At 36.0% G+C, this 26,542-nt stretch overlaps 1 protein-coding gene across 5 annotated transcripts; it reads right to left on the minus strand.

Moving 5' to 3' along the window:
• Positions 1-12: 12 nt before the first annotated feature.
• On the minus strand, positions 13-26,236 carry LOC105042241 (uncharacterized). Of its 5 annotated transcripts, XM_073253733.1 has the most exons (10): positions 26,037-26,224; positions 23,638-23,755; positions 13,742-13,819; positions 13,157-13,237; positions 11,969-12,017; positions 11,708-11,813; positions 9,069-9,140; positions 1,899-1,951; positions 1,634-1,696; positions 13-564 (listed from the first exon to the last, which is right to left on the minus strand). In XM_073253733.1, the coding sequence occupies exons 3-10, from the start codon at positions 13,774-13,776 to the stop codon at positions 247-249; spliced, it is 777 nt and encodes a 258-aa protein (XP_073109834.1). In that variant the 5' UTR covers positions 13,777-13,819; positions 23,638-23,755; positions 26,037-26,224; the 3' UTR covers positions 13-246. The 5 variants fall into 5 exon arrangements, with proteins under 5 accessions (XP_073109834.1, XP_073109832.1, XP_073109833.1 ...); XM_073253731.1 differs by lacking the exon at positions 13,742-13,819 and having other exon boundaries at positions 26,037-26,236; XM_073253732.1 differs by lacking the exon at positions 13,742-13,819 and having other exon boundaries at positions 25,944-26,224.
• Positions 26,237-26,542: the final 306 nt, after the last annotated feature.

The following is a 26,542-nucleotide window of genomic DNA, read 5'->3' on the forward strand; positions in this document are numbered from 1 at the left end:
TGAATCGTAGTATGCTTACAATAAATTGTTCTGTATAGGAAAACTATAATTCAAAACTAGCAGAGTAGATGTTTTAGGTTCTACAGATATATGGTATCTTCCCTTGTTAGGGTCATGCAAACCAAACACCGTACTATTAATATCTTCAACTAAAACAGTGGGAACAGAATATTTTAATTTCATTCACCCTCCAAGTGTCAAGCAAGCTAAATCTAATCCATTTCCTTCATGGCACCTCTGAAGTTTTTAAGGATTTTGCTGTTCACTTGACGTACAAAGCTCCTGGGAAGGATTGGCATCAGATCTAATGTCAGAATCACCATCAGATGTTTCAGTAACCTTTTCTTCTTGCATCTCAGCATCGGTGTTTGTCGTATTTTCATCAGCCTCTGCATCAGTCATTTCTTCATCACCATCACCTGCCACAGTTTCAACTCCATTTGGGACTGGATCAGTTTGACCGCTGGGCACCTCGCTTGCCTTATCAGGTTCATCTGGTTTCTGGACCACTTCGGTGGGGTATGGGTCAGTGCACATGGTGAGGGTAGATGTCACCAGCAAATTCTGCATTAGAAAGAAGATGAGTACAGTCCAGATTTTTAATTAAATAAATGAATTTTAAGTGGGAAATTCAACAATAGTACAACATTAAACTACTCAGATAACAATATCACAAGCATTTTATTCAAATAAGAACAGATAATTTCTCATGCTCAAAATGATTGAAAAAAAATGAGGGGGAAGTAGAATTTTGACACTCAGGTGAGGGCGAAAAGGGTAGAACAAGCAGGCCTTATGTTTCAGAAGGTAAACATGTGACATACTTGTAATATTGACACATCAAACATGCTGAGTATACAAAATTTAATTTCCATTTACAAGTTTGGGTATCATTCCAAGCCCATGTGTTCCAAGTGGCAAATAATACAGCACATTTCCTGCACCATGCCAGCTCAAGCGATATGAATGTGACTGCCATACCTAGGATGCTGGTAAATTACAAATGCAATCAAATTTTCATCAGAACACATGAGAAACTCCTAACTTCAAGCCCATGAATATTTTGTTCTTAAAAAACCAGTCAAGAACTCTATATCAAGAATATCTGAATCATAGTACATTCTCTAATTTTATGTTTCTGTAGCTCACTAAAATGCTTGTGAGATACAAACACAACAACACCTCTTCATTTGACATTATTAGTAGTGCAAAGGAAGTGATTGTCAATAAACTTTTTTTTAAATTTTCTGAGCAAAGGGAGAGAACCCACACAAGGGAAGTAATCTAAGTCAAACACTTGGGGACGCACCACCCAAGACTCAAACCCACAACCTCTCCAAACCAGAGGGGTGACTCCTAGGAAATTAGCCAATTCAAGACTATCCATGAACATGAAACTGCTAAATCTATTTCAGCTGGCACAAATTCCATGAGTTACTGAAAAGTTCAGATTTAAATTAAAATTGATATGTAAAGAAGGGATATGTTCAAATTTATCCAACAAATTAGCAAATGTTTACAAGTTACAAGCAGCTAGATGTACCTGTAGAGTCTATAAAGTACAAAATAAAAAACTTTTTCCAGAACTATTGTGCATGTATCAACCTGCCAAAAGAGCTTCTGTTTAACAAACCTTTTCCAAGGCCAATGCAAGCTTCGAGAGATTTGTATATGTGCCTTTTGGGTTCAGAAGAATCTGTTCAAAAAAAATCAATTATACAGGATGACAAATAACAAATGTTTGAAAAAATTGTTGCTGAGTACTTTTGGAGGATCACTTATTTAGGAATGCGAGTTATTGAAGAGAAAGTTAAAATCAGCATAAAGAGCATTAAAATAAGAAATGTTTCTCAAAAAGCAGAAAGAATCATGATAATTGAGGTCAGAAGTCAAATTACCTCGCAGAGTCTTTGCAGCGTAAATGGAGGACCTTCCACAAAACTTAATAGAGCTGCAAGCAAATGTTAAGAGCAGTCAAGACCCCAATAGGAAGCTAATATTATAAGGTGAATGTAGATGACTGGAATATCAGAATAAATACCATGATGCATCAAGATAAATCAACGATTGGCACTCGGCCAGCATATAGTGATTCATTATAATATTCAGACACAGGTTAAATAAGGGGTTTGATGAGCAAAGTGAAGATTGTAAAGTATGTAGACTTCAATATCTGATGGTATCCAGAAAATCTGTTTTCTGTGGTTTTAGAATATATCTTAGATGATATAAAGTCTTATTATATTACCAAGGACATATATTCAAGTGGTATGATAGTCATTCTAAGTACTCTATCTCCAAGAAGGATATGTATTTGATATAAGAGGTCCTAGGTCTAATGATCTTGTGAATTTAGCAGTAATGTGCCAAGGGTACATTTAAGACCTAGGCTAAGAACATTACAAAGAGAAAGGGGCCCCTTGTCCTAATCAGCCAATATGGTTTTACTACAAGTTGCTCAGTAAATCCCTGAATATAAGGCAGAGCACAAAAAGAGGCAGACTGCATTTTTAATGTTATATCGAATTTCAGAAGCATAATAAAACATTAAATTGGAAATGTAATCCAGGAGGCTGGGAGAAGCATGCAAGCATGTCACAAGATGAAGCAGAACAGTTCTATGCAAGGACCATATACCAGCTTTTAAGCTCTACCACAAAGTACACAACTTGTTAATGAAATCTAAAATTCAATCTTAAGCCTTAAATAGCTTCCACTACTTAAGAAGCTTCAAACGAACAGAGTTGAATAGGTTTCAAATGTATACACGTAATGTATGATCAAATGAAACCATTAACGATCACTTATTCCATGGTGATGATTTTTACAGTTTAAAGTGTGAAGTCCATTTGACTTCTTCCTTCCAATTACTGATGATGTGAGAACAACAAGAGATGGACTACAAATGCATAGGTGGACCTAGACAAGGGTTTAGGCCAAGAAATCACCTCGCTATCTTGTTGCAGAAAATGTTTAGGCCTTTAGATGAGATACAACAAAGAAAAGTTTCTAAAGAGAACTTGTACTTGGAAGTAGTCTTATAACTGAAATTTGGATCATATTTATATAGAAAATAAGAGTGAAGTAGGGTCTCTTTTCTTTCATAGCAAAACAAGAATAACATTAGCAAAGATTGAAGATAACTAAAGAGAGATCAAGAAAAGTGGGGCAAGAGAGAGAGAAGGGACATCCCTAGCTTAAGGAAATCCTTTCTGCTTTTTTTGATAAGATGGAAGTAATCATACAAGCCTAGTATGAATACAACCAAAAGGTCAGGAAAAAGAATATCACGAAAAGGTAAAGGGGCCATCTGGGTGTCAATCCACAGCACATTGTCCAATGCTCTGCAACAAAAGTAGCAACCTAGTCGGCAGCACTGTTCGCCTCTCAATAAACATATCAGATGTTCAAAGACGCACACTCCCCCCCCCACCGATGTCCAAATATCTTGCAGTAGCAGGTGCCCATAGGCCCCTCGAACCCGCCCCTGCATCCGACCCACAATAGTCGCCGAATCCGCCTCCACGACAATACGCCCCTGTCCAGATATCCCACTCGAGAACATAAATCTCAATTAGGACAAATCCTTTCTTTCTATGTAAAATGATTTTTTTGATCCAATCATAACAAAGCTTCTTATAGACTTTTCATGACACCGATAAATAACTTTGGCTCTTGAAAAAATAAGTAATCAATCTCTATATAGTCATCTAGGATCTCTCCTAAAAAGGTGAAATCCAAAATTCACATAATAAAAATAGGGGCATCCCAGCGCACAAGGCTACTGCCACTCTGGAGTCTAAGAAGGGTCAAATATATGCAGCCTTACCCCCACATGCAGAGAGGCTATTTGTATAGTTTGAACCCATGACACCTAAGTTACAATAGAACAACCTTACCATTACACCAAGAACCATCCTCTTCAAAATTCACATAATCTTGTAAAAAATACATAAACAGCTAAAAGTCAACTTGTGGCAACTTTATTACATCCAAAGCAACAAGATCTGATGTAGGACTCTTTCACATCGATCCTACTTAAAACAAGACTATAAAACCTACTATAAGAAAACTAAATAAATGTCTCAAAATATAATTCATATCGGATAAACTATTTTTTTTTATTTGCTATTATTCACTTCCAATGTGGATCTTGTCCCACAAATCTTCTTCATAATATGGTATCCTCATGCCCAACCATTGGATCTTCAAGGTTTGATGACGGACCAACTTGAGATCTTCTCATTCTCCCAATATCAAATAATTTTTCTAGTTCCCTTTTATTTATGACTACGAAGCATTTGATCACTTGGTTGATGGCATGAATTCATGAAATTAAAAAATCAGGAAGGAACACATTGTCAAAGTGCTTCGAGCCTTCGATACAATTACAGTCCTTGATTGATAGTAATTTAGGCCTTGACAAAGTAGAAATTATCCAAAAACTACATCTTCATGGCTTTCAATCTTCTCCGAATTCTATAAGTGCACAGTGCATCTTCAATTGTAATCCCTTGATGTCAATGATTGTCACTTCATATGATTTTCCATGAATAAATCTTTAGTTCTTAATGAGAAAATGAGTGTTCACCAAGGATTTAAAAACAGTGGGTAGGCACAGTAGCGTCGGTGTGGTACCATCCAAATTATACCAGTTCTAATACAAAAACAAGATAGGTACATGTATTGAGACACCAAAAAAATATATGGAATGGGACAAACTGGCTGTCCTGACTGGTATCAACTAGTACAGGCAGGTATCAAGGCTAATTCAACTAATAACAAGCTTGTCCCAATCAAGAAATTTATTTTTGAGAAAAAATGGCGAGCCATGCCAGTTTTCCCCTTCATGTCCCATGAGACACTTGGGGTGGCTTTTTGGTGCAACATGAAGCATGGAAGACAAATCAATCATTGAACCTACCCTTCAGGGTTAAAAATACAAATTGAAGAAGCACAATAGGTTGAAGATTCTCCCACCACAAGAAGTTCTTTAATAAATTGTATTAATATGCAAATTCAACCAAAACCTCCATAAAATGCATAAGAAGCATATAAAGGATAAAAACTGATGCCCAGAATAATCATACCAGAAATTAACTATCCAACTTAGCCATAAAAGAAAACATGCTAAAATTATTCAATAATTGGAATATGGAAATAAGGCAAAAACTAATGCTGATTATAATGGAAAATCAAAAGAATATTGAGTTGTCGAAGTTCCCAACTAGGATTCCTTTGGGTCCTATAAATTGCAGGGAGCATAAGTCTTTAGGTGATACAACAACTATGATGCCAAAAGCAAGAGCATAAAATTGTTTAGCTAAGGGAAAAAACAAAGAAACCTCATTCACATATCTTGTACATAGTAAAGTGAAACCCAAAGGCTTATGTAGAAGAGTTTAGGAAAAAAATGCATCCTCATCGTTAGAAGTTCGATCACTTCCCTTCACATTCATGTAAGAAAGAGGTTCACTTTTTCTTTCAATTTAATGCGGTGGTTCCTCTAAAAAGTTTAATTTTACAATGGGCAAGTGTCAAAAAAAGGGACGAACCAACTAAAACACAATGGCTCTTCTGGAAAGTTTGTTGGTTGATGTGTTGATCAGGGAACAACTGGCTCACTCTCTCTTGATTTCATATTTAATGTTTCCTATGCACCTTTCAATCATTTGTTTGCAATTAGTTGCCCATAATAGTTTTTTTATATATGAACTCCTTATACACTAGGTTGTTTGTTCTATATGCACTTAACAGTTTTTGTATTGTTCAAGCCGGTCGGTACCATACCAATCCGATAGGAACTAGTACCACCATCGGTATCGGTATTTGAATCATTGAACTTCACTATGCTAAAGCATTCCCAAACATCTTGGGCTGTAGCATATGCAAGAAAAAAAGCTTTAATTGATGCCATATTAATTTTTATTGATCTCATATCATCACACGTCTTCTCATATTAACATGATGGAAAGCACTGACCTTGAAACAAAATGGAATAGAGATCAATTCAAGGCAAAAAACAAAGAATAACAAAGCAAGATCCTCGATCTGATACCAAATTGATGTAGGATCAATTAGGGATGGCCTACAAAGGCCCAATCGGCCATGAAAAAAATTAGACAAAAATTTAGGTCAAGAAATCACCTTGCAGTCCTCTTACATAAAACAAGGCAAAAAAGGTGCTTTGTGGTGCTTATAAAATTCAATCATGCAGAAAATGAGGTATTGGTCTAACAAACAAGTTTCTGAAAAAAAAAATTGTCAATTAGTTGTGATCCCTAGTAGTCCTATAACAGAAATTCAGATAACAGGTTTGATATTTATATAGGAAACAAGGGTCAAGTAAGGTTTATCAGAGCAAAACATGAAAAATATTAGTAGAGATCAAAGTAATAGAAGAAAAATCAAGGAGAGGAGGGGGGACAGAAAGATAATAAGGACCAAACCTGGCTTAAATAAATCCATTTTTCTTTCAAACAAATTGCTTATAGTCAATTTTGATCAAGCTAAAATAGGCCTTTCAATAAACTCTTCATGAATTCATCCACAAGCATGCTATAACTCTTGAAAAACCAGTAATCAATCTCTACATGGATGCCCAAGATCTTTCATAAGGATGGAAAATTCGGAATCTCACATAATTTCATGTAGAAAGATGCCTAAAATGGCTAAAACTCAAATTTAACAACATTATGATGATCCATCTTGACATATACCAAAAAGTAGGAAACCTTCACATCAATCCTACTTCAAACAGGACTCTAAAACATACGTCAAAAATAACCTAAAAGAAGTTCCAGAAATACAATAAACATACGATTAACTAATTTTTCGATCTCCATCAAATAAGAGCAGCAAAGGCATTAAGGAATTATTCAGCTCTAATTTGACCAAGAGCTTAGAAATTTCCAACAAATTGATTGTAAATTTAGAATGGGAATATAACCCATGAAGGGTTCTGAGTCTAGCCATGGATAGCACTAGGCAGCATCACAACATTCCAATATAAACTCTTGAGTTCCACAAGCATCTCCATCTCATATATATCTTACAAGAATCCCACTTAATACTTGCAAAAGAAGGTATATCAGTGTTTTAGAATGTGATTACATCTGCAGGTTCAATCATGTTGCCTGTGCCATTACTATATGCAGCCATACCAAATATGGATTGAAAAGGCAGCCTATTCAGCATCAAGAGGGCATATAAGAAACCCGCTTAGCATTGTGGGGCCAAATGTCGCCCACTCTTACATGGGTTCGTGTATATGAAGCAGATTTAAGCTAATGGGTAAGTGGAATGCGGATTTTGGGCAGGCTGGATGTGGATACTGAAAAGTTATTTAATTTTGTCATAAATATAAAATATCACTATTATGTATTCCCTAGGAAGCACTAATTGCTAGTCCTTATTATTGAAAATTTTGCTACAAAAAATATTATCATTATTATTACTGCAACATATTTTATTTATTTTAAATAATTAAAAAGATACTAACCACATGTGCAGCGACATATGCAGCAGCACACCCCATATGTTCTATATGGTCTCTTGACCACTTTTACCACGGCCACCTTTTAAAACACCAAGCGAATAGTATCCTCCATCCTTGCTTCCCAGATCAAAAAAGGAGAGAAGAAAACCAATATGCTCTCCCATGTTTTTCACTTTTCCACATGCTATTGAAGCCCAAATCAACAAAAGGGAGAGAGAGTAGAAAATGATCCAGATTTCCCATGGGTTTAGATAACTCCCATCTTTAAATAGAAAGACACTGTACTGGTTAAATGCTTATTCTTTTAGGGTAGAGAAACAAGAGAATACACATCTTCAATATTAGAAGTATACTTATCAGGTTATATTAAAACTAGAAAAGCTCAATGCATAAATAAAATAAACATAATTGATCACAACAATCCTCACTCCTCACAAGTCAGCACATGCCAAAATTCTATTGAATATATATAGTTCCTGATTGAAGACTGATAAATTCAGTGTCATGACTTAATCATGGGGCTTAATGTGCTGGTTCTAACTTTCTTAGTTATTAGTGCTGTTTGGGCTACATTTCATTTCACTTGTTATCCTGCCTGTTTTGAGCAAACCTTTTCTTGTAGTTTTTTCTCCTGTCCCTTCAAGGTTTCAGTACCTTTATTGCCTTTGTACAACTTGCTACGCAAGCTTCCTCGCTTGTAATTTTATCAACTGATTTTGAATTCAGAAATCTCACAATTGCAAGAACAAGATGAAAAGGACTCAAAATGCATGGCTTCATATGCCAACTGACTACAGGAATGAGCGAAGAACTTATTCATGAGGAATGATAACAGATTTACGATAATTTAGTAGGCAATTCATTAAGCACAACTTTAAGAAGAAACTTATGAATGAAGAAGAATAGCAGATTTTAGTTAAAAAACAAAAAGAAGAGCAAAAACAGTATAATCATAGTAAATCAGACACATAGATCCACAATGATGAGCATATTTTCAAGATTTCATTAGGAGGGTTGATATCATGTTAAAGTGGGTCTTTTAATCATTCCAAATTATGAAGCAAATCCATGCATATGAGAAACAGAACTTTTTTAAAAGGTAAGCAAACATCAAACAGAAAAGAAACTAATCCTTGAAATTTAGACTACCATTACAATTCTCAAAGAGTAAGACATTTAAATTTTTCAACAAATGATTTTGATATGCCTTATTCGAGGATGCTTGTCAAATTGAATGTTCCTCAAAAGAAATATTCAAAGAACATTGATGGATCTGCCGCGGTTGCAAGCTCCCCCATCTATCATCCCCTTTTCCCCTCTTTTCCTCTCTCACCATTTTTCTATGGTCTTCTTCCCTTCTAAAAGGCACTCACCTTAAAACTGTTTATTATCCACTGTATTTCTTAGACAGGTGATGCACACTGAATTAGGCATGGTAGTGGGGACTAAGCAATAAAGCTTTTTCCAAAGTGATCGTATCACATTTAAAGACCAAACCACTATACATAATGGAAGGAGAGCATGGTTGTTTTTGTAACATATACAGAGGTTCTATCATGAAACCACTCACGTTTTTCAAGCCACCTATGCCCCTTCGACCATTTTTCTTTCTTCCCCTCATAATAGCAACGCTTCCACTTCACTACACATTAAAGCACCAAGTATTGATGGGCTGATGAAGTAACATGGATAATAATCATCTTGGACATGTTGGGATATGAATATAGATTGGCTGGTATGGCTGTTTGCTAGTGTTTGAGAAAATTATCAGGAAAATGTGTGTTTGCATGGCTTCTAGAGTCATTGATGCTCATTGGTTGATGAAATGCTTCTATTTATATTCTGCATGGAAGTCAACTGACCTGTGCTTATTGCATGATGAAATTCCACATGAATTTTTGTCATATATTATTTGGAACTATTTGATTCGCATTGATCAAATGCACTGACTTGTAATGCATGAATGCAATCAATGCTACATGGGATGATAAAGTAACTTGATATACACAGGACTTTCACCTTATCCTTTGTTTTTCTTCTACTTTTGGTTGGCCATCTTATCCTTTGTTTAAGACTTAACATTTGGCATTATGCAAGGTTAGATATGTAAGTTAGGTATAACAGCTATAATTTAGATTGTATAAGGTCTGGAAAACCAGTATCAGGAACCATACTGGTATGTTACAGGTTTGGCATGGTACTATCATAGCATCTCGTACCGAGAGGCAGGCTCTTGATACATTTTTCTCACTCCCAACCATGGCACCGCCAGAAACCAGGCAATACAGGGGGGTTCTACTTCGGTTGGACTGGCAAGGAGTGGTTCAGCTCATATACGAAACCAAACCTGCGAACGATATCGGTACCTTACATTTATGATATGGTACAATTGATATGGCATGGTACGACAGACCTTGGCTTTGTAGGTTACTTTTCACAATTATGATTTGTAAGTTGAAGTTCAGCTTACATTGAACAATATGTTCTTGACAACATAGGTTGTAGAAGTATGTGCTAACACCTCCTTAGTACTCTCCATATGTTTTTAACCGCAACTTAAGCTTTGCAACCAAGACTTCAGCACATTGGGCTGGGTCAAGATAATCCTTGATATGACCATTCCCAAATGGATCTAAAATGTTTTTCAGCTTATGAATTAGGTATGCATAAAAAATTATAGCATAAAAGAAAACTATATCAAATTCGGGTCATGCTTGTCTTGGTTAGTACCTTGTCAGGTTGAGGCTTGCAAGAGAGAGATGAGAAAAACTAGCAAAGAACATATTTCCTCCCTTTATCAATTCAATCTTTCATTTGCCAAGTTAATTAAATAAATTATTTGGTATATACCTAAAATATACTTTGTCAATTATGAACATAAGTTGGTGTAACTATAACTCTATAAGTATATCAAAAGTGCAAAGAAAAACAAAAGGAAAGAGTTTCCAAACAAAAGGCTAAGGAACAAAAGTAGCTTTAGCAGCTTGGAGTTAACTAATGAACAATTTCTTGAAATAACCAAAAATGTTTGTGACTAATATCAATTATGTGTTCTCAAATATATTATGTTTGTAGTTATAATTGCTTTATCTATGATTTTTTTTTTTTACATAACATTTCCAATACTTTTTGTCTAGCACGTTCAGATGCATGTGCAGTATAACTATTTTAATGAAAGATACAATACTACTGAGTATAGTTGCACAAGTTTTCTACATCATGACCATTAACCTTGCTCTAAATTAGCAGTCAAATGTTTCATGAAGAACTATATGAATACTTAAAAGTGCACGAAAGAATTCATTGAATTAGGGCAAAAGATAAAACAGAACTAAGTAGCTTAAAAGTGCATGATCAACAGCCAGAGTATCTATACCACCTATAAACTGGAGCCAACTTTGTGGCTTCAGATGAATAACCAGAACCTAATGCTTCAAGAGAATCTAGCTTAGTCTCATTAGATAGGCCAAACAGGTATCCGGAAGGTAATCATTTCAGCATTCTGTTTCAGTTTGGAAGGCTGAAAGAGCAAAACATTGTACATGAAACACTTTGTTTTGGATGAGAATTCTAACCAAGCTCTGTAAGACCAAGTTTGAATAAGAGTGTGGCTATATAACTCATCTATAACTTAGCTAAATAATTGAATAAAATGTTTGCAGTTTGCTTTTATTTACAAACACTAGTATCCAGGCCTGACAGGTCAAAATAGAAGACCAAAAAAGGACGACTCATGAGTCCATGACACAAGGCTGGTTGACTGATATACTGGATAAATTTCGAGCTCAAAAGCTTATGTTAACAAGGAAAAAAGTTGGAAAGTTTCAAGCCTTCGATTTTATATAAACATTAGATCAAAACTTGAAATATTGAAAATATAGCTAAAAAACAAACGTGCAAAAGCTCAACTGCAGAAACTAACATCAAATAATCATCTGATATATGCAGATATTACAACATGTCTAACATTACGAGGTGATTGCATGGTGGAATGCCCAACTGCCATGCCCAATGGACTTAAAGAACAGAATGACAAGAATGGCAGTCCAATTTTCTTGCACTGCAATGATACAGAAGACCCAAAATGTCATCTGTTGCTTACTCCTTTCACTGACAACCGTTTTACCCATTTCGACACCAAAAAAAACAAAAAAAAAAAGGTCATTCTTCACAGATCAATGGCTTAAGGATGCATTTTCTCCAAATTACCTTCATCCAGTCGTTTTACTAACTCTGGATATGTTTCGCCTGATAAAGAACTCTGCTGTGACTCAACACCACTGACCATTTGGGCTTCAGGGTATTCTGCCAAAACCTTCATACAATTTATTTTAAGGCAAGGATTAGAAACATCTAAATTGATATAGATCCTTTGTTTAGCAGGAATAACTAATAAGTAACTTAAAATCTAAAATTATCTTAGCATATTGTATCAACAGAAGTGAAACATCTAAGCGTACCTCCCCATACCTGCTTTAGCCGAAATGATAGCAAGCTTTTCAGCATGTCCCAATCATGCCTGGATTGTAATTTGAAAAGCATAAGCAATTGAATATAAGCAATGTCAAAATATGAGTCTATGCTTCAATTCGTCTTTCACGTTAAATGAGCACAAGACAAAGACTTAATTGAATGTAATAACTACTTATATGTCCTGCATTATGCAAATTATCTGGTAGAGACTACTAGAATTATTTTCTCATAACTTAAAAAGTACTCATGTTTTAGCAGATTGTAATGTGATAGCAAATGGATGAAACAATACGTGGCAATCCAAACAAACAAACTATACGGATACCAAAGTTGGACCAAAAAAAAATTAGAATGGTATATATATTATTTGCCTACTAAGAGAAAAATGCAAAAGGAGATGATAGAGCACAACACATGGTGAAGGGAAGAATTTAGATGGCATAAAAGATAGAGACAACCTGACCATTAAAGCCAGTGTAGGAAGGTACAAACAAGTCTAGCAATGGAAATCTTATATTTTCAGTTAGGGCCGGTTTGTGAAAAATCCTGCTGGATCTTGCAGGATCTGGCATGATAGGCCAGAGGAAGGGAGAGAGTGTTAGAAGGGGAGGAAGAGCGCAGAGAAGATGTGGTTCAGGGCCTTCAGGCACCGCGACCCCCCACATGCTTTCTCTCTCCCACTCCACTCTGTTCTTTCCTACTCCACACTATCCTCTGGCTGATCAGTGATCACACTGGATTAATCCTAACAGTCCCTTAGAGTCTGAAGCACGTAGGCACAAGCCGCTAGAATAAACCAACAGGGAGATGAGTACACAACATTTTGCAACAACAATATCAAACTGGGACTAATTTGATGATTTCGGCATGAGATTTTGAGTGGTTGTTAAGTTTATATTGCCCAACAACATTATAAGATTCAATGACATAAAAAATAGGTTAACCAAGCTTAGAAGAAAATTGAAATAATGAAACAAACTGGTACAACATTGGAAAATAAAAAATGGTAACTAATTGTATGTGCAGATCCCCTCACATATTTTTAGAATCACCAAAAACAGATAATATCACATGGGAGGATGATAAAGTTATTTAACAGTGTACATAATAGAAAAGTTTAGAGAAAGCCTTTCTTACACATGCAGAAATGTAAAATTTTCATTGGATATGCAAAAACTTGCATACCAGAATTTTCCAGTTGCAGCAATGACCTCCATTATACTTCTGATTTCTTCAGCACTGACATCACATTTTAGTTCAGCCTCCCTGTAAATTAATATATTATGTGCATTTTAAAAGAATAAATAGAAGAAAAAGAATACCTGAAAAGGCAACTTAAAGGGATTATATCCAAGTGAGATATATCTATATATATATATATATATATATATATATATATATATATATATAGCATAACCATTTTTTGAAGAATAAATAAAATAAAGATAAAAAAGGTAGTAGAGGCCTAACAACATGCATGGTGGTTCGCAAACAGACATTTGTTCATACTATCTGTATTCGCAAGATTATTCCCTAGAGTATGAGAAACCCACAATATGGATAAACAAAATAGCCTCCTAGAAACATGCACAGAGCAAGTGGATTACCTCACAACTCAAGCAAACACAACCCCTATTTCCTCCAAAAAGAAATGAACAAAGCAAGAAAAAAAAATAAAGGAAATAGCAAAAACACCTTTGTCCGCATTTAACTAGGTTTACCATCCATTTCAATTATCAAAGAAAGAAAACAGAATTCAACAATTTGTACCTTAGCCAAGTCCCTTCTTGGCATGAGTGGTGCATGTCTAGGTGTCACAAAGTGTCCGAACACTCCAAATCTAGATACCTATCACAGGTAGACTTTCATAAAATAAAACTATCTAATAATACAAATGCTTAAAATATCAGATGATGCCAACTTCTAGAACCTAGTCTACTAGTCATGAAATTTACATTGATGGAGAACATGGAAAAGGCATGACATGTTACTAGAATGCTAATAAAGCTAATATAATCGAGTACTTGGAATATTCAAGAATAACAAATGTAATAATTTGCAATGAAGTGTATTCTGATGCTGACAAGGTGCTGACTCTTCGAGGACATTGCCAATCACTCAATTTTTCAAGATGATTTGCCATTTCTTGTGATATGTTTAACAATGGCCAATACTAATTCAATTTTTAAGCCCAAAATCCTACCATAAATCAGATCCAAAGCTCATCCTTAGAAAGATTGTGTTGATAAAAAGGTTCAACATAATTTTAGTAAGAAATGCCTAATACATAAAAATAAAAAGCAGATGCCACAATTTGCTGTGGGGAACTAAATTTTCTTGATTATTTCTCATGATCATTTAGTTTGTTCTCTTCATTATTCACTTTGTCCTTCTATAAAAGATAAAGAACCAACTACTTAAATACAATTGGAAGGCCAACAAATTCGTAAGGGTGAAAACTTGATATCAATAATGCCCCCCTTCGGTACTACAAGAGGCTATCAAGGTGGTCCAGAACAATCTGTAGAAAGGTAACCCGATCAAAAGTGAATCCCTCACTCTTTTTGCTCTTTCCCTCACTGCTCTTGCTCTTCTTTGAAGGGGCAAGTGCATTCCTTGAATGGTAAGCACTATCCTTTGAGACTGCAGAAGGATGTTAGGTGCTAACCAGGATATTGTGACACCCTATAAATAAATCGGGAGGCTAATATGACAGCAGACTAGCTGGTGAACAGCAGAAGGGCTAGTGGGTCAATGCTAGATTAGACTGACCCATTGCCAAGTAACTTTGCAGACATTTTTGAGTTTTGATGTATCTCAAGGTTTTACTGAAAGGGTAACCTACCAAGCTGTACTGATATTCTTCAGAAGAAAAATTGCCCCAGAAACACATACCAAAAACCTCCAAGAAGAATGAACAGCAAATACAGGAAGCCTCAGGAAGAAACAATAAAGCAACATATCACCTAACAATGCCAAAAGAAGCACCATTTGTGTGCAGCCATGAACCACCACTAATAAACTGTCCTCACTCTTTCTTTCCAGCTAGGTAACCAACCTATGCTTACAACCAAGGTTTCCATACCACCAGCACCATCTGGCATGCAGCGTACCGTACCAATACAGCATACCATACCTGTACGGCACTATCATATGTACCGAACCCCATACCGATACTATAATAGAATGGTATTGATACAGAATCCGATACCGAGATGGTAAACCTTGCTTACAATCCTAGGTTCACACATCTAGGGCTTGTTTATGGGCTGAAAATCCTATGGGATTCATGGGTTGGGCCAGTACAACTAGCTAATAGATCATAGTATGGTATTCGGACAAGCCCACTCTAAAGCTATTCCCGAGTATTTATGAATATAGGCCTAACCCAACCTGTAATCCTATGATCTTGCTGGTTGTATTGGCTCATAACCCACAGATCCCATAGGATTTTCAGCCCAATCATCCAAACTGGCCCTCATTGTTTTTAACCAATAAATGAGCATGCTCTCTACAGCATTAAATCTCCCAACCATGAGACTTGTAAAATAGTAGTCACCAAATTAGTGGCACCGAACAAAAAGAACATGTATTCTCCTTTTTACATCCTATATCATTAACCTAGTTGTAGGCACTATTCATGATAAGCAACAATCTGGATGGAAATATCCATGACTGAAATAAAGTCAAGAATGTCTGAAGAGTCTATTCACCAAATAAGTGGCTCCAAACAAAAAGAACATGTATGATCCTTTCCACATCCCATATCAATTAACCCAATGGTAGGCACTATTCATTGATAAGCGACAATCTGGATGAAAATCTCCATGACTGAAATGAAGTCAAGAATGTCTGAAGAGTCTACTCCAACCACTGTTTGCCCAAATCATTTTGACAAAAATAAAGACCTTATGTAGAAAGGCCTACTCAAGCATTTTTCAAGCAAGTGAGAAATAAGTGTTTCAGCTTGGCTCTTCAATGAGGCACTTGAATGTTTGTCTGCATTAATTTCCCAAAAAGCTAACAGGCAAGCACACCCCCCCCCCCCGCCCCAAGGCGGCTAATTTCAAACAATAAAAGTCCAGTTAAGCATTCATCCATCCATCACTTACCCCTCTCTCCTATTGTTTCTTCTGGAGAAATTGTCCATATTCTCTCATAGCCCTCTTTATGCCAGGAAAAACCACCTTTTGTACACTGAAGCTATACCATTGCATTGTAAACGACAAATGGTCAAGAAGAAAAGACATCGTTTAAGTGCACATTAAGCCATAAAGGCCAGTAGAGGAGTAGCTTGGATTAGGCTCAATCCAAACATGCAAAACCCATCCACTTGTGAAAAAAAGGTTGAGGCTCAATCCAAACATTGAGCTTAGAAGTCTCAACTTAGTTTTATCCTGGACTCTGCACAGCACTATTCAAACTCACATCTAATATTCTCAAACTACCTTGATGAGATTGAATTTACAGCCACCCCAACAGCAAACAAGGTGACAAGTGATGGGCTATTGCTTTAGCAAATGAATATGGTAAAACACCTAGCATTATGCTCTCATGTATGGCAAATTGTTGGGACAATAAAAAAGAATAAGGGTGTAATTATCTCAATTAACCTAATAAGGAAAATTCTATCAATTAATCATGCATGATTTATTTCAAACAATTTTGAACAGCAATGAATGTAATCATCAAGAAATTATCTAGCATACTCATTTTTTCTAGAAATTTTGTTGTATATATGTCAACAATATCTTTTTTGCTCTTACGAACATTGCTTTCAAATTTATTTTAACTGTCACTGACGAGTTGTCAAACAAAAGAATGGTCCTTGATTTCTTGGGGCTGCATTTGGCTTGCTGGAGATGGAGGATGTAAGTTACTTTAAGGAGTTGGTACTTCAGGCCATTTGGTCACTCGTGAGTCATTGGAAGTGGGTTCCCTCTAGAAATGGATTCTTCATAAATATGGTGAAGTGATTACGGCTTGAGAGGGCTTGTATTGGTCAGTTTGATTTTTTCCCAACCTCTCCACACTTCCCTAATACCTCCGCCCTCGCGAGTCTCATCCCTCTTCCCTCGGCTTCTTGACAAGCTCACCCCCAAAAGAAACCTCTCTCCCTTCCCTAAGCCTGTCATCCTAATCCTCCATGCTCGACTAATGCATCAATTCCAGCATAGCTTGATCCTTAAGCATAGTCTTGAGGATCAATTGCCGCTCTTGCTTCTTTACCGCTGTTTGGTCCCAATTGCACCCAAAAGTACAAGATGCTTTTGACCAGATTTGCCCCTAAAGTTGCTTCCTTTGTTCTAACTTTTTATCTCAACAAAATTGATTTTAGTGTTTTTGGCAAGAAATTGCTTCACCTGTTAGTTTTCTTTCTTCTCTTTGAATTATAACTCAGGAACTTCTAACTTGCTTGTTTGTGGTCTTAATTTTTAGCTAGAAAGGGCAGCCCAGTGCATGAGGCTCCCAACATTGTAGGTCTAGTGAGGGTCAGATATACGCAGCCTTACCCCCACACGTGGAGAGGCTACTTCCATATTTCAAACCCGTGACCTCCAGATCACAATGAAGCAACCTCATCGCTGCACCAACGCACACCTTCCCTCAATTTCTAGCTGGAGTTTTTATATTGTGCTAGGTTTCACTCATAAAATTTAGTGTTTTTTTTTCTGATTTTTTCCTCAAAATGCTTAGATTTCTATTCTCAACTGTAACCAGGTACAAGCCTCCTTGCCTCCTTACCCACAAGACCAACTTCTTAGCCACAAGAGGGGAAAAATAAATTAAAAGGTGAGTTTTCTATCACTTCAACTGTTTGACTGTTTCTTTTTCAACTTTTATTAGCTGTTCTATTAAGCCATCTTTTCAAGACACTAGGTTTTCCACCCATCATATTAAATTCCCCCCACACTATTCAATCCTTCATGTCTAAATTCCATGAAAAAGCAAGCTTAATTCTTTATTTAATGTTTTCTTTGCTTAATCCCGTGAATAGTAGATTGTCCTGTGTGGTTAACATTATCATTATTTTTTTTATAATGAGGTGACAGTTGTTTCCGTGTTTTCTTCACAAATAATCAGTCTGGACGGGAACTCTGCTTTGTGACATTATTTTTTTTGACTGGTTTGGTTATTTTGCTTTGGTGATTGGTTGGGAATCTGGTTTAAGTCTCGATCAGATTGGGCTAGTGGAATTTTTCTTAGAAATATATTTAGATTTAAGTTTTGCCATGATCTGAACCCATCACCCAGATCACACCCATCACTCAAGTCAATCACATGACACGGCCCGAGTGATGGGTTTGGGGCATGACAAATTTCACCATAGTTTTGGTAGGATGGTCTTTGATGTCTAATGTGGATTGTTTTGATCTGCAATGTTCGTGTTTGTCAGAAATATTATTTTGAAAAAATAGTTGGACTTAGGATCGTTCATGGATTAGATTTAGCTTTCCAACATCTTGTTTGGCATCCTGTCAAATAGGTAGACGGGCAATGATTTTTTGTTAATCTACTGGAGATGGTACATATAAGATAGGAGAATTGCTTATCTGCTGTATCGAAACTTTTGGATTCTACAGAACACTTATCATGGGGGTTAGTCTGAAAAATAATGAAGTGACATTTATGTTCTTCAATGCTGTTTCTATAGTCACGTTTCTTTTATACATACATACATTTCTCTTCTTTGTATGCATCTCAGGACATGTTACATGGAAAATTTGATTGCAAAGGACTTAAAATTTAGATCTGAATCAGGATTTGTATTCAATCCTCCGGTAGGATTAGGGCTTAACCTTCATTCGTCATGGTTTTTTATAAACTTCGGGGAACTTATGGGCTGCATTAGAACCTTATACAAGATCATATTCTGATACAATTCTTTTGAGGAGAGGGATTCTGATACAATTATGCTAATAAGACTGCTACTTATACTACAAGCACTATATGGTCCTTGCTAACAAGAGATTTCAAATATAAACTACTAAATTCATGGTGCCTTGAATAAATTTGATCAAGTACTCTTCCACAAGTCCACAAACATTTGACCACAACCATCACCAACAAGCTTCATCCAACCATGTGAAATTGTGTGATCAATTCATGTTTTCAATTAATTCCCGTATTGTGTTACATATTTGTTGTTTCTTCCTTTTTCCTGTATTTTGCAGGCTTGTGCATCATGCTATCAATTGGTTGTATATTTGGGATTAATCTAGATTGTTGGTTTGCTTTAAAAAGGTAATCTAGATTGTTGGGATTAATCCAGATTGTTTCTATATGCCAAATGCAATTGGCAGGATCATTTCTTATTTCATACCTGAGATCTGGATGTATATTGTATGAGGCCTATGTAGTTGTCAGTGTAAAGGCCCAGTAGTTTTTGTTCATGTTACATTGTTGTCCAAGTATATGGTCTATTATAGCTTATACAATGTCCAGGCATGTCCTTCATTTTTTATGTCGATTATCAGTCACCCTATGTACCTGAACCTGTTGTGGGGCTTTTCATGTTGCCTCTTATAATTGACACTACCCATTTCCCTGGCATGTTTATGTCAACAACTCAAATGGCCCCTTAAGCAACCATTGCACTTACTGGGCCAGATCTTAGTAGAAAGGTTTTACATCCCGTGCAGCGGGGGGCACCCCAGCCGTCACGTCCCGTCCCGTTCCGTTCTTATGAGAAAATGGGACCGGGACCGGGACGGGGTCGGAACTCCGAAACCCATCCATGTAGGAAAAGAAGAAGAAAGAGGAAAAAAAAAAGAAGATGAAAAAAAAAGAAAAGTGAAAGGAAAGAAAAAAAGAAAAACGAAAGAAAGAAGGGAAGGGAGAAGAAAAAGAAAGGAAGGTAAGAAAGAAGAAAAGAGAAAGAAGAAAAAAGGAAAAAAAAAGAAAGAAAAGAAGGGATAACAAAATGAAAGAAAAAAAAGAAAAGAAAGAAGAAGAAAAAGAAAGAAAAAAAGAAACAAAGAAAGAAAAAAGAAGAGAGAGAGAGATGGACGATATCTTTCAGAATGGATGATCAGGACGGCTATCAAAATGGGATAGGACAGCAAGGCATCCCGTTCCATAGAGATACCAGGAGACCTCCATCCCATGAGATTTAAAACCATGCTTAGTAGCTTAGAGCATGTGCAGGTTGTGCAAGTACATGGAAGCAGCAAGGTTAAAAAAGTTAAATGGAAGCACCTAGGGAGCATCCGTACAAAAAAAAAAATATACAGTAACAAAAAATATATGTAATATATTTTTAAAATATATGTAATATATATTTTTAAGAAGAAAAAAATTGATGTTGGTCATGGGATTCAAGCCCATGCACTTGGGCCTTTAGATTTTTTCCCTCAACCACTCAAACAAACTATGAAATCTGATTTAATGAAGTAAATAATAAAATTAAACTGGTGCCCGTAGTATATAAAAAATTAAATAGTTAAGCATGGATTCGACCATCCATTTATTTCTCAATCCGATGGTTCATGTTGCGATCCATGTGCTCTCATGAGATTGGCCCCACTTAAACCAGTGCATTAAGGCCGAAATGAGACCCTCCACTATTCTCTTCATTTCCATGCTCTTGCTCTCCCTCTCCAGTGTCTCTTCTCTCTCCCCGTCTCTCTTCGGTGTCTCTTTTCTCACTTTCGCTCTCAAGTGTCTCGCTCGCTTGCTCTTGCTCTTGTAAAGAGAAGATGGTCTCTCAAGGTTGAAGAAGACAATGTCAAGGAGCAGCCTATTTAGTGATGAAAACCTAGTCTTCAAGATGAACCCCAAGGTGGAGGTCATCACATGCTTCAATCGGCTTATGATGTACGACGACCTCCTCCAGAGATCTAGGCCTACAGCTTCAAGAAGCCCTCTCGCATTCCTATCTTCTCTATCTCTAAGAAATCTTCCACCATCGATGCTCCTCTAGGTGATTTGCAACGACCTCCACCAACCCTAAGTCTAGGTTAGCAATCTTGCCTGTCCCCCTTTTCAGTTTAGCTTGCACAGCCGCAAACCAAAAATCTGAAAAATCCCTAAAAACTCCCCTCACCATGCCTCTCTCTTCAAACCAAGATACAAGATTTAAGGAACTATCATCTCCTAGCCGAATGCAATCCAAAAGTGAAGAAATGCAGTTCTAGGGTAGGTTTGAGGGATGGTGCAGGCATTTCTTGGTATTCAGGAACAAAGAAACAATTATGGTCAATGGATTTTGATGGTAGTGGCTCGAAGGTTCACCTATTGGTGCATCTCTAGCCAGATCATATCATGAGGTCTTTTAAACTAAGACATGTAGCACATGTATGTCCATAGCTCTATGCTTCTTTATATGCCTTACTTCATTTTAGGTCCGTGGCAATAAGGTTGTAATGTCCATTACCATGAAATGAGTTATATATTGCCTTGCATGTATTTTTAGTCATGATTGTTTCAAGTTGGAAATAACAGAAGTGCAAGATATTACATTATTGATGGTGTAATGGAGGATATGGCAACCGGAGGGAACCTATAACATAAGTAGGTCCACAAGGATTACTATCCATTTTTTCACTATTATTGCACATGGTTTGGGTGAGGACAAGAGTCATGCACAATTGTAGATATATATATATATATATACACACATATATATACATATATACACACATATATGTATACATATGTATACATATGTATATATATATATGTATATATACATATATACACATATATATATATATATACACACACATGTTAGGAACTTTTGTAATGATGAAAGTGAAATAAGATAGAGGAATAGTCCTTGCTGAAAGAATGAGAAGAGGAAAATAAGGGTGAAATACTCATTCCAAAGTCTACAAGGAGGCAACATCACCCATCACCTATGAGGTGACTGGATTCAACTAGTTCCAAACCAATCGAACACTAGAATTGGAGGGAACTCATTTTTTGCTGTGAACCAAAGATAGAAGTTTCCAAAGTGACTTCTACAGTCAAGACTTCCAGACAAATCAAACATCTTTCATCAGAAGAATCTTCTATATAAGTCACTTTGGTGAACTGACTTGTTTTCAACTTCAGCAGCTTACAACAAACCACGGATACCCTAAGCATAAAAGATAGTTTTAAATTAATGAAGTTCACTATAATCAAGATTTTAAATCCCGTGAGATGGAGATGTCCCGATATCTCTATGGAACGGGATGCCCCACTGTCCCATCTAGTTCTGATAGCCGTCTCAGTCATACATCCCGATAAATATCCTCCATCTCTCTCCCTTCTTTTTTCTTTCTTTATTTTTTTATTTCTTTTCTTCTTTTCTTTCTTTCTCTTCTTTTCTTTTTTTTTTCTTTTTGTCATCCCTTCCTTTTTTTCCTTTCCTTTTTCTTTCTTCTTCATTTTTCTTCTTTCTTCTTTCCTTCCTTTCTTTTTCTTCTCCCTTCCCGTCTTTCTTTCATTTTTCTTCTTGTTCTTTCCTTTCACTTTTTTCTTTTTCATCTTCTTTTCTTTCTTTCCTCTTTCTTCTTTTTTCTTTATATGTATGGGTTTCGAAGTCCCGACCCCATCTTGGTCCCGTTTTCTTACAGGAATTGGACGGAATGGCCAGGACGCCCCCACCACGCCGGGACGTAAAACCTTGATTATAATAACAGTTACTAGTAGGACACTATGAGGATCAACAGGTTCTAAGTGGCTCCTCAAAAAGCTTCAGCAAACAATTTCATGTACCATTCATCAATCATGTGATTAACATCAATCGCATTTGTTGAACCCCTACTCCTCTCTATATGCTTCTCTGTATGTTCCCCTTTCTTTTTACAATAAGTACCCATAGACCTCGGTTGAGATCTTGCACTCTTTATTTAACAAAAAGAAATAAGAGCAATACAAAAAGAAAAGAGAGAAAGTATTTATCAATTCACATAAAAGTGGTAAGAGCCTTCCCTAGGTTGGGATTTATGGTCACACTAGGTTAAGTATGTTTTAGTTTCAACTTTCAAGTTTGCCAGACCAAATTGCACCTACTCTCTTATTCCAGCAAGATGCATGGCTTGAGCAATACTATTGTTTGCATATCTATTTCATCTTTCAAAATCATAACTGATCTAAACAATTACTCTAGTTATAATGGACTACCATGAAGCCATAAGTTTTTAAAAATTTCTTTTTTTCTTTTTTGAACAATACAGTGTCATGTGCCCCCACAAGGGTTTTAGTGGTGGAGCTCTCTCAAAAGGAAGACCTTTGGAGGAGTGCCAAGCATGCACCCAAGTCCTGTTGGCTAAACACTTCTTTTTCTATTATATTGTTGGTCTGTTACAGATTCATCGTAAGATTGTTTGTTTACCTGTTTTAAACTACAGATTCCATCTTTCTTAACCTTAATGTAATTTTTTCTTAAGAATGGTATGCATACAACCTTCTCCTGTTTTCAGAATTTGCAATTTTGGCTTATAATATAAACTTTTTCCTTATAAAATCAAACAAGTGCTTGCAGGCCAATCAGAGCCATTGGCTGGATGAAAACATTAGCAGACTTTGATTGGATCCAATTATTTGCATGCAAGTGATAACAGAAATGGAAGAGGTGATTTACAATACATCCAAAATTATGGATGCAATGAATATTACACTTACATCAAAAGAGAGTTATTCAGTAAAGCATAATTTCAGCAAAATCCAGCACTCACTCGTCATTTGGATGATGTGGGATCATATTCTCTGAGTGATGATCAACATCAGTAGAAGAAAATGTTGCTGACTGTGGATTCTCCATGATTGGGTTCTCCATTATAGAATCAGTTACAGCTGTAGAAACAAAGAAAGATAAAAATTAGGCTATACATAAAGGAATTTTCCCAGGTAAAGTACCACATGCTCATAGGTTCCAAACAAGAACGTTCATGTCTTTCTTTTTCTTAACATCATACAAATTATACTTCAAGTACACAACTTGATATTGAACCTAATCTTGGTTCTGAACATTTTTCACAGGTAATTGTCTTCTTAAATTGCCAATGCCATGCCCACTACCTTCAAAGAGTATGCTTCATACCTTACATATTTCAAATAAAACAAAACCCCCCAGCAATGTAGTAAAGATATTCTAAAATTAATTTTTTAAAAAAAAACTTAAATCACTGACAAGTTTAAAATTGGCCAAATGTTTTTTTGAACGATTCCTGAAACATAGGATAAGTTTAGAAATCTTTGACAAAGTATGAATCTTACAAACTTTTCATAAGTTATCCATAAGTCATAACTTATTTATAAAACACGCAAGGTTCATTGTTGTTGTTGCTGGTAGCAGTGGTCATGGTGTTACCAAGTGTCGTTTTCCCCTCTTAGATACTTGTTTCCAAAATGTAGAAATATTACAGCCATTTGGTATTGCTTTTGTTTTCTATTTTTGTTTTTAAAAATCCAAGAAGAAAAAAAAACTAGATTGAACAACATATATAACGAAAGACTTTCATTTTTTGATTTTTTTTTTTTTTAATCTTTATAGCTTTTGGTAGAAAAAATTTATTGCTTTCAAAAAAAGTGAAAATGAAAGCAAGGAATAGCAGAAGTTTTATGTAAATGCTATCTTCAACATTAACCTCAATGAGGTGTGTCACTAATTTGTAGACAAACAAAGCATGAACAGAAAATGATGCCAAACAGGCCTTAAGTTTAACTTCTTTGTTGTTTTTAATTATCAAGATTATTTTCAAACTTTTGCATTCCACTGAACCAATTAATTTGCAAATGCCATAAGTGTGACTAAATGAACAAACAAATCACACCAAATGTCAAGTGACCAATGACACCTATCACTCAATGCTATTTGCATTTAGAATTACAATTGGAGTCATGAAAAAAATATATATATACCCAAAAACAATGGAAAGAGTTTAAATTCTGATAAATAATAACTATTATGATCACAGTCTCTTCAGGCTCTTCTACATGTATTCGCACAGTTTTTGATTCATGATCTAATTTGTTCTTTCTAATGCAAATCAAAGAAAGAGGATGACCTGTTTCTGGAGAATTAATCAATAACATCAAGAGCTTATAGCACAGTACCCAATGTCCTGACATAAGCTCATGAAATCCTGGTATGCACAATCCCTTTATAGTTCAATTTAAAAGGAATAGGTCCGAAACTGATAGAATCATTCAGCAGCTAAACAGGATTCATGAATGGAAAGGAAAAAAAGAAAAAACTAAAACTAGGGTTTGCTGCTGCTAGAAAGAATCCTTATTCGAGGGGAAAAAAATCCCTGAGAGAATCCTAATAAAAGAAGAAAATAGAATTCAGCTACCATGAACACAAGCAGTAATAAGATTATATTGCTATATTCCAATCTCCAGTTTAAATGTAAACAAGTGAAACTTTAAAGAGAGAGGGAGGAAACAAGTACATGCCTTTTTGGACAAAATAAAAGTTTGAAAGTATAAAACTATTATCAAATCATATATTTTGAACTAGACATGCGCTGTAAGTAAATGTAGCAATTTAAAGTGTAAATATTTTCCAACAATTCTTAGCTTGAGCTTAGTTATGGTCTCGAGATCAAATATTTAAAAAAAAAAAAAAAAAGAAAAAGAAAAGATGACACCGGTGCTATTATTTGAATTTAACTGAACAATGCTTGTTTATGCCATCATCTTCTTCTAGATTTCTCAGAAGATAAATTCTAATGACTAGTCCTGGTTCACAGAGTTTTTCGCATTTAAAATAAAAAATGCAAAAAAAAAAGGCGGGGTTCTTGTGTACTCGTTGCTATTTATTTTTTTCCATGCTCGTCTCAAATAACAGAGTTGGTCGCATTGAGAAAAATTAAAGAATACGAAAAAAGAGTGTTGAGAAAAAAGAACACAAGGAAAAAAACAACTTCAGCGCTGGCGAATCTCTTCTACATGGTAGATGTGATTAGAGAGAGTTTCGCAAGCAAGAGTACTCGAGACAGTTAATCAGGAAATTGGAAGAGTTGTAAGTAACTTTTACTTGGATTTGTCGTTCTGGGAAAAATTAATCATTCTCGGGCCGGATCGCCGCAGGCTTAGAAGAGGGCGGGCAGAGAGAGAAGAGACAGAGTACCTGCTGGGATCCGAGAGAAGGAGGAGGACACGGAGGCTATGCCGGCCGGCGCCCTCTTCCACCGTCGCAGTTGTCGTCGGTGGCTGAGGAGGCGAGGCGGAGAGCCACGGAGGAAGAGAACTAGAAGAGGGGATGGCGGAGAGATCGAGGGAGACTAGGGATTTCTAGGTTCCGGTTCGCTGGGTTTCCCATCCGACCGGCCGGTTAAGTCCGGTTCTATGACTACGTTATACACTCGTATTGTCATCGAGGCTTCGAGCCATACCGTACATAAATTTGTAGAAGCAAAACTACCAACCGGTCCTTGCTCGCTGTAACATTCATATATTAAATATTATTTTTGATAAAACTAACCAAAAATTCACGTGTTATGCAAGATCAGATATATAAAAATAATTTTTTTTAATTTAATTAGATTAAAAATAATTATATTTAAATAATAAAATAATATTTATTTAAATTTTTAAAATCACTTCATCTTCTCAACTATCTATATAAATAGATTT

The sequence above is a fragment of the Elaeis guineensis genome, chromosome 3 (assembly GCF_000442705.2).
Source record: "Elaeis guineensis isolate ETL-2024a chromosome 3, EG11, whole genome shotgun sequence".
Lineage (NCBI taxonomy): Eukaryota > Viridiplantae > Streptophyta > Magnoliopsida > Arecales > Arecaceae > Elaeis > Elaeis guineensis.

Bases quoted from the DNA above. Each gene is read 5' to 3' on its own strand.
- LOC105042241 (XM_073253731.1), bottom strand. From the start codon at position 23,738: ATGGAGAACCCAATCATGGAGAATCCACAGTCAGCAACATTTTCTTCT. The intron at 13,238-23,637 runs GTGAGTGCTGGA...ATTAATTTACAG, and splicing joins CCACATCATCCAAATGACGA to GGAGGCTGAACTAAAATGTG. The intron at 11,814-11,968 runs GTATGGGGAGGT...AATTGTATGAAG, and splicing joins TATCATTTCGGCTAAAGCAG to GTTTTGGCAGAATACCCTGA.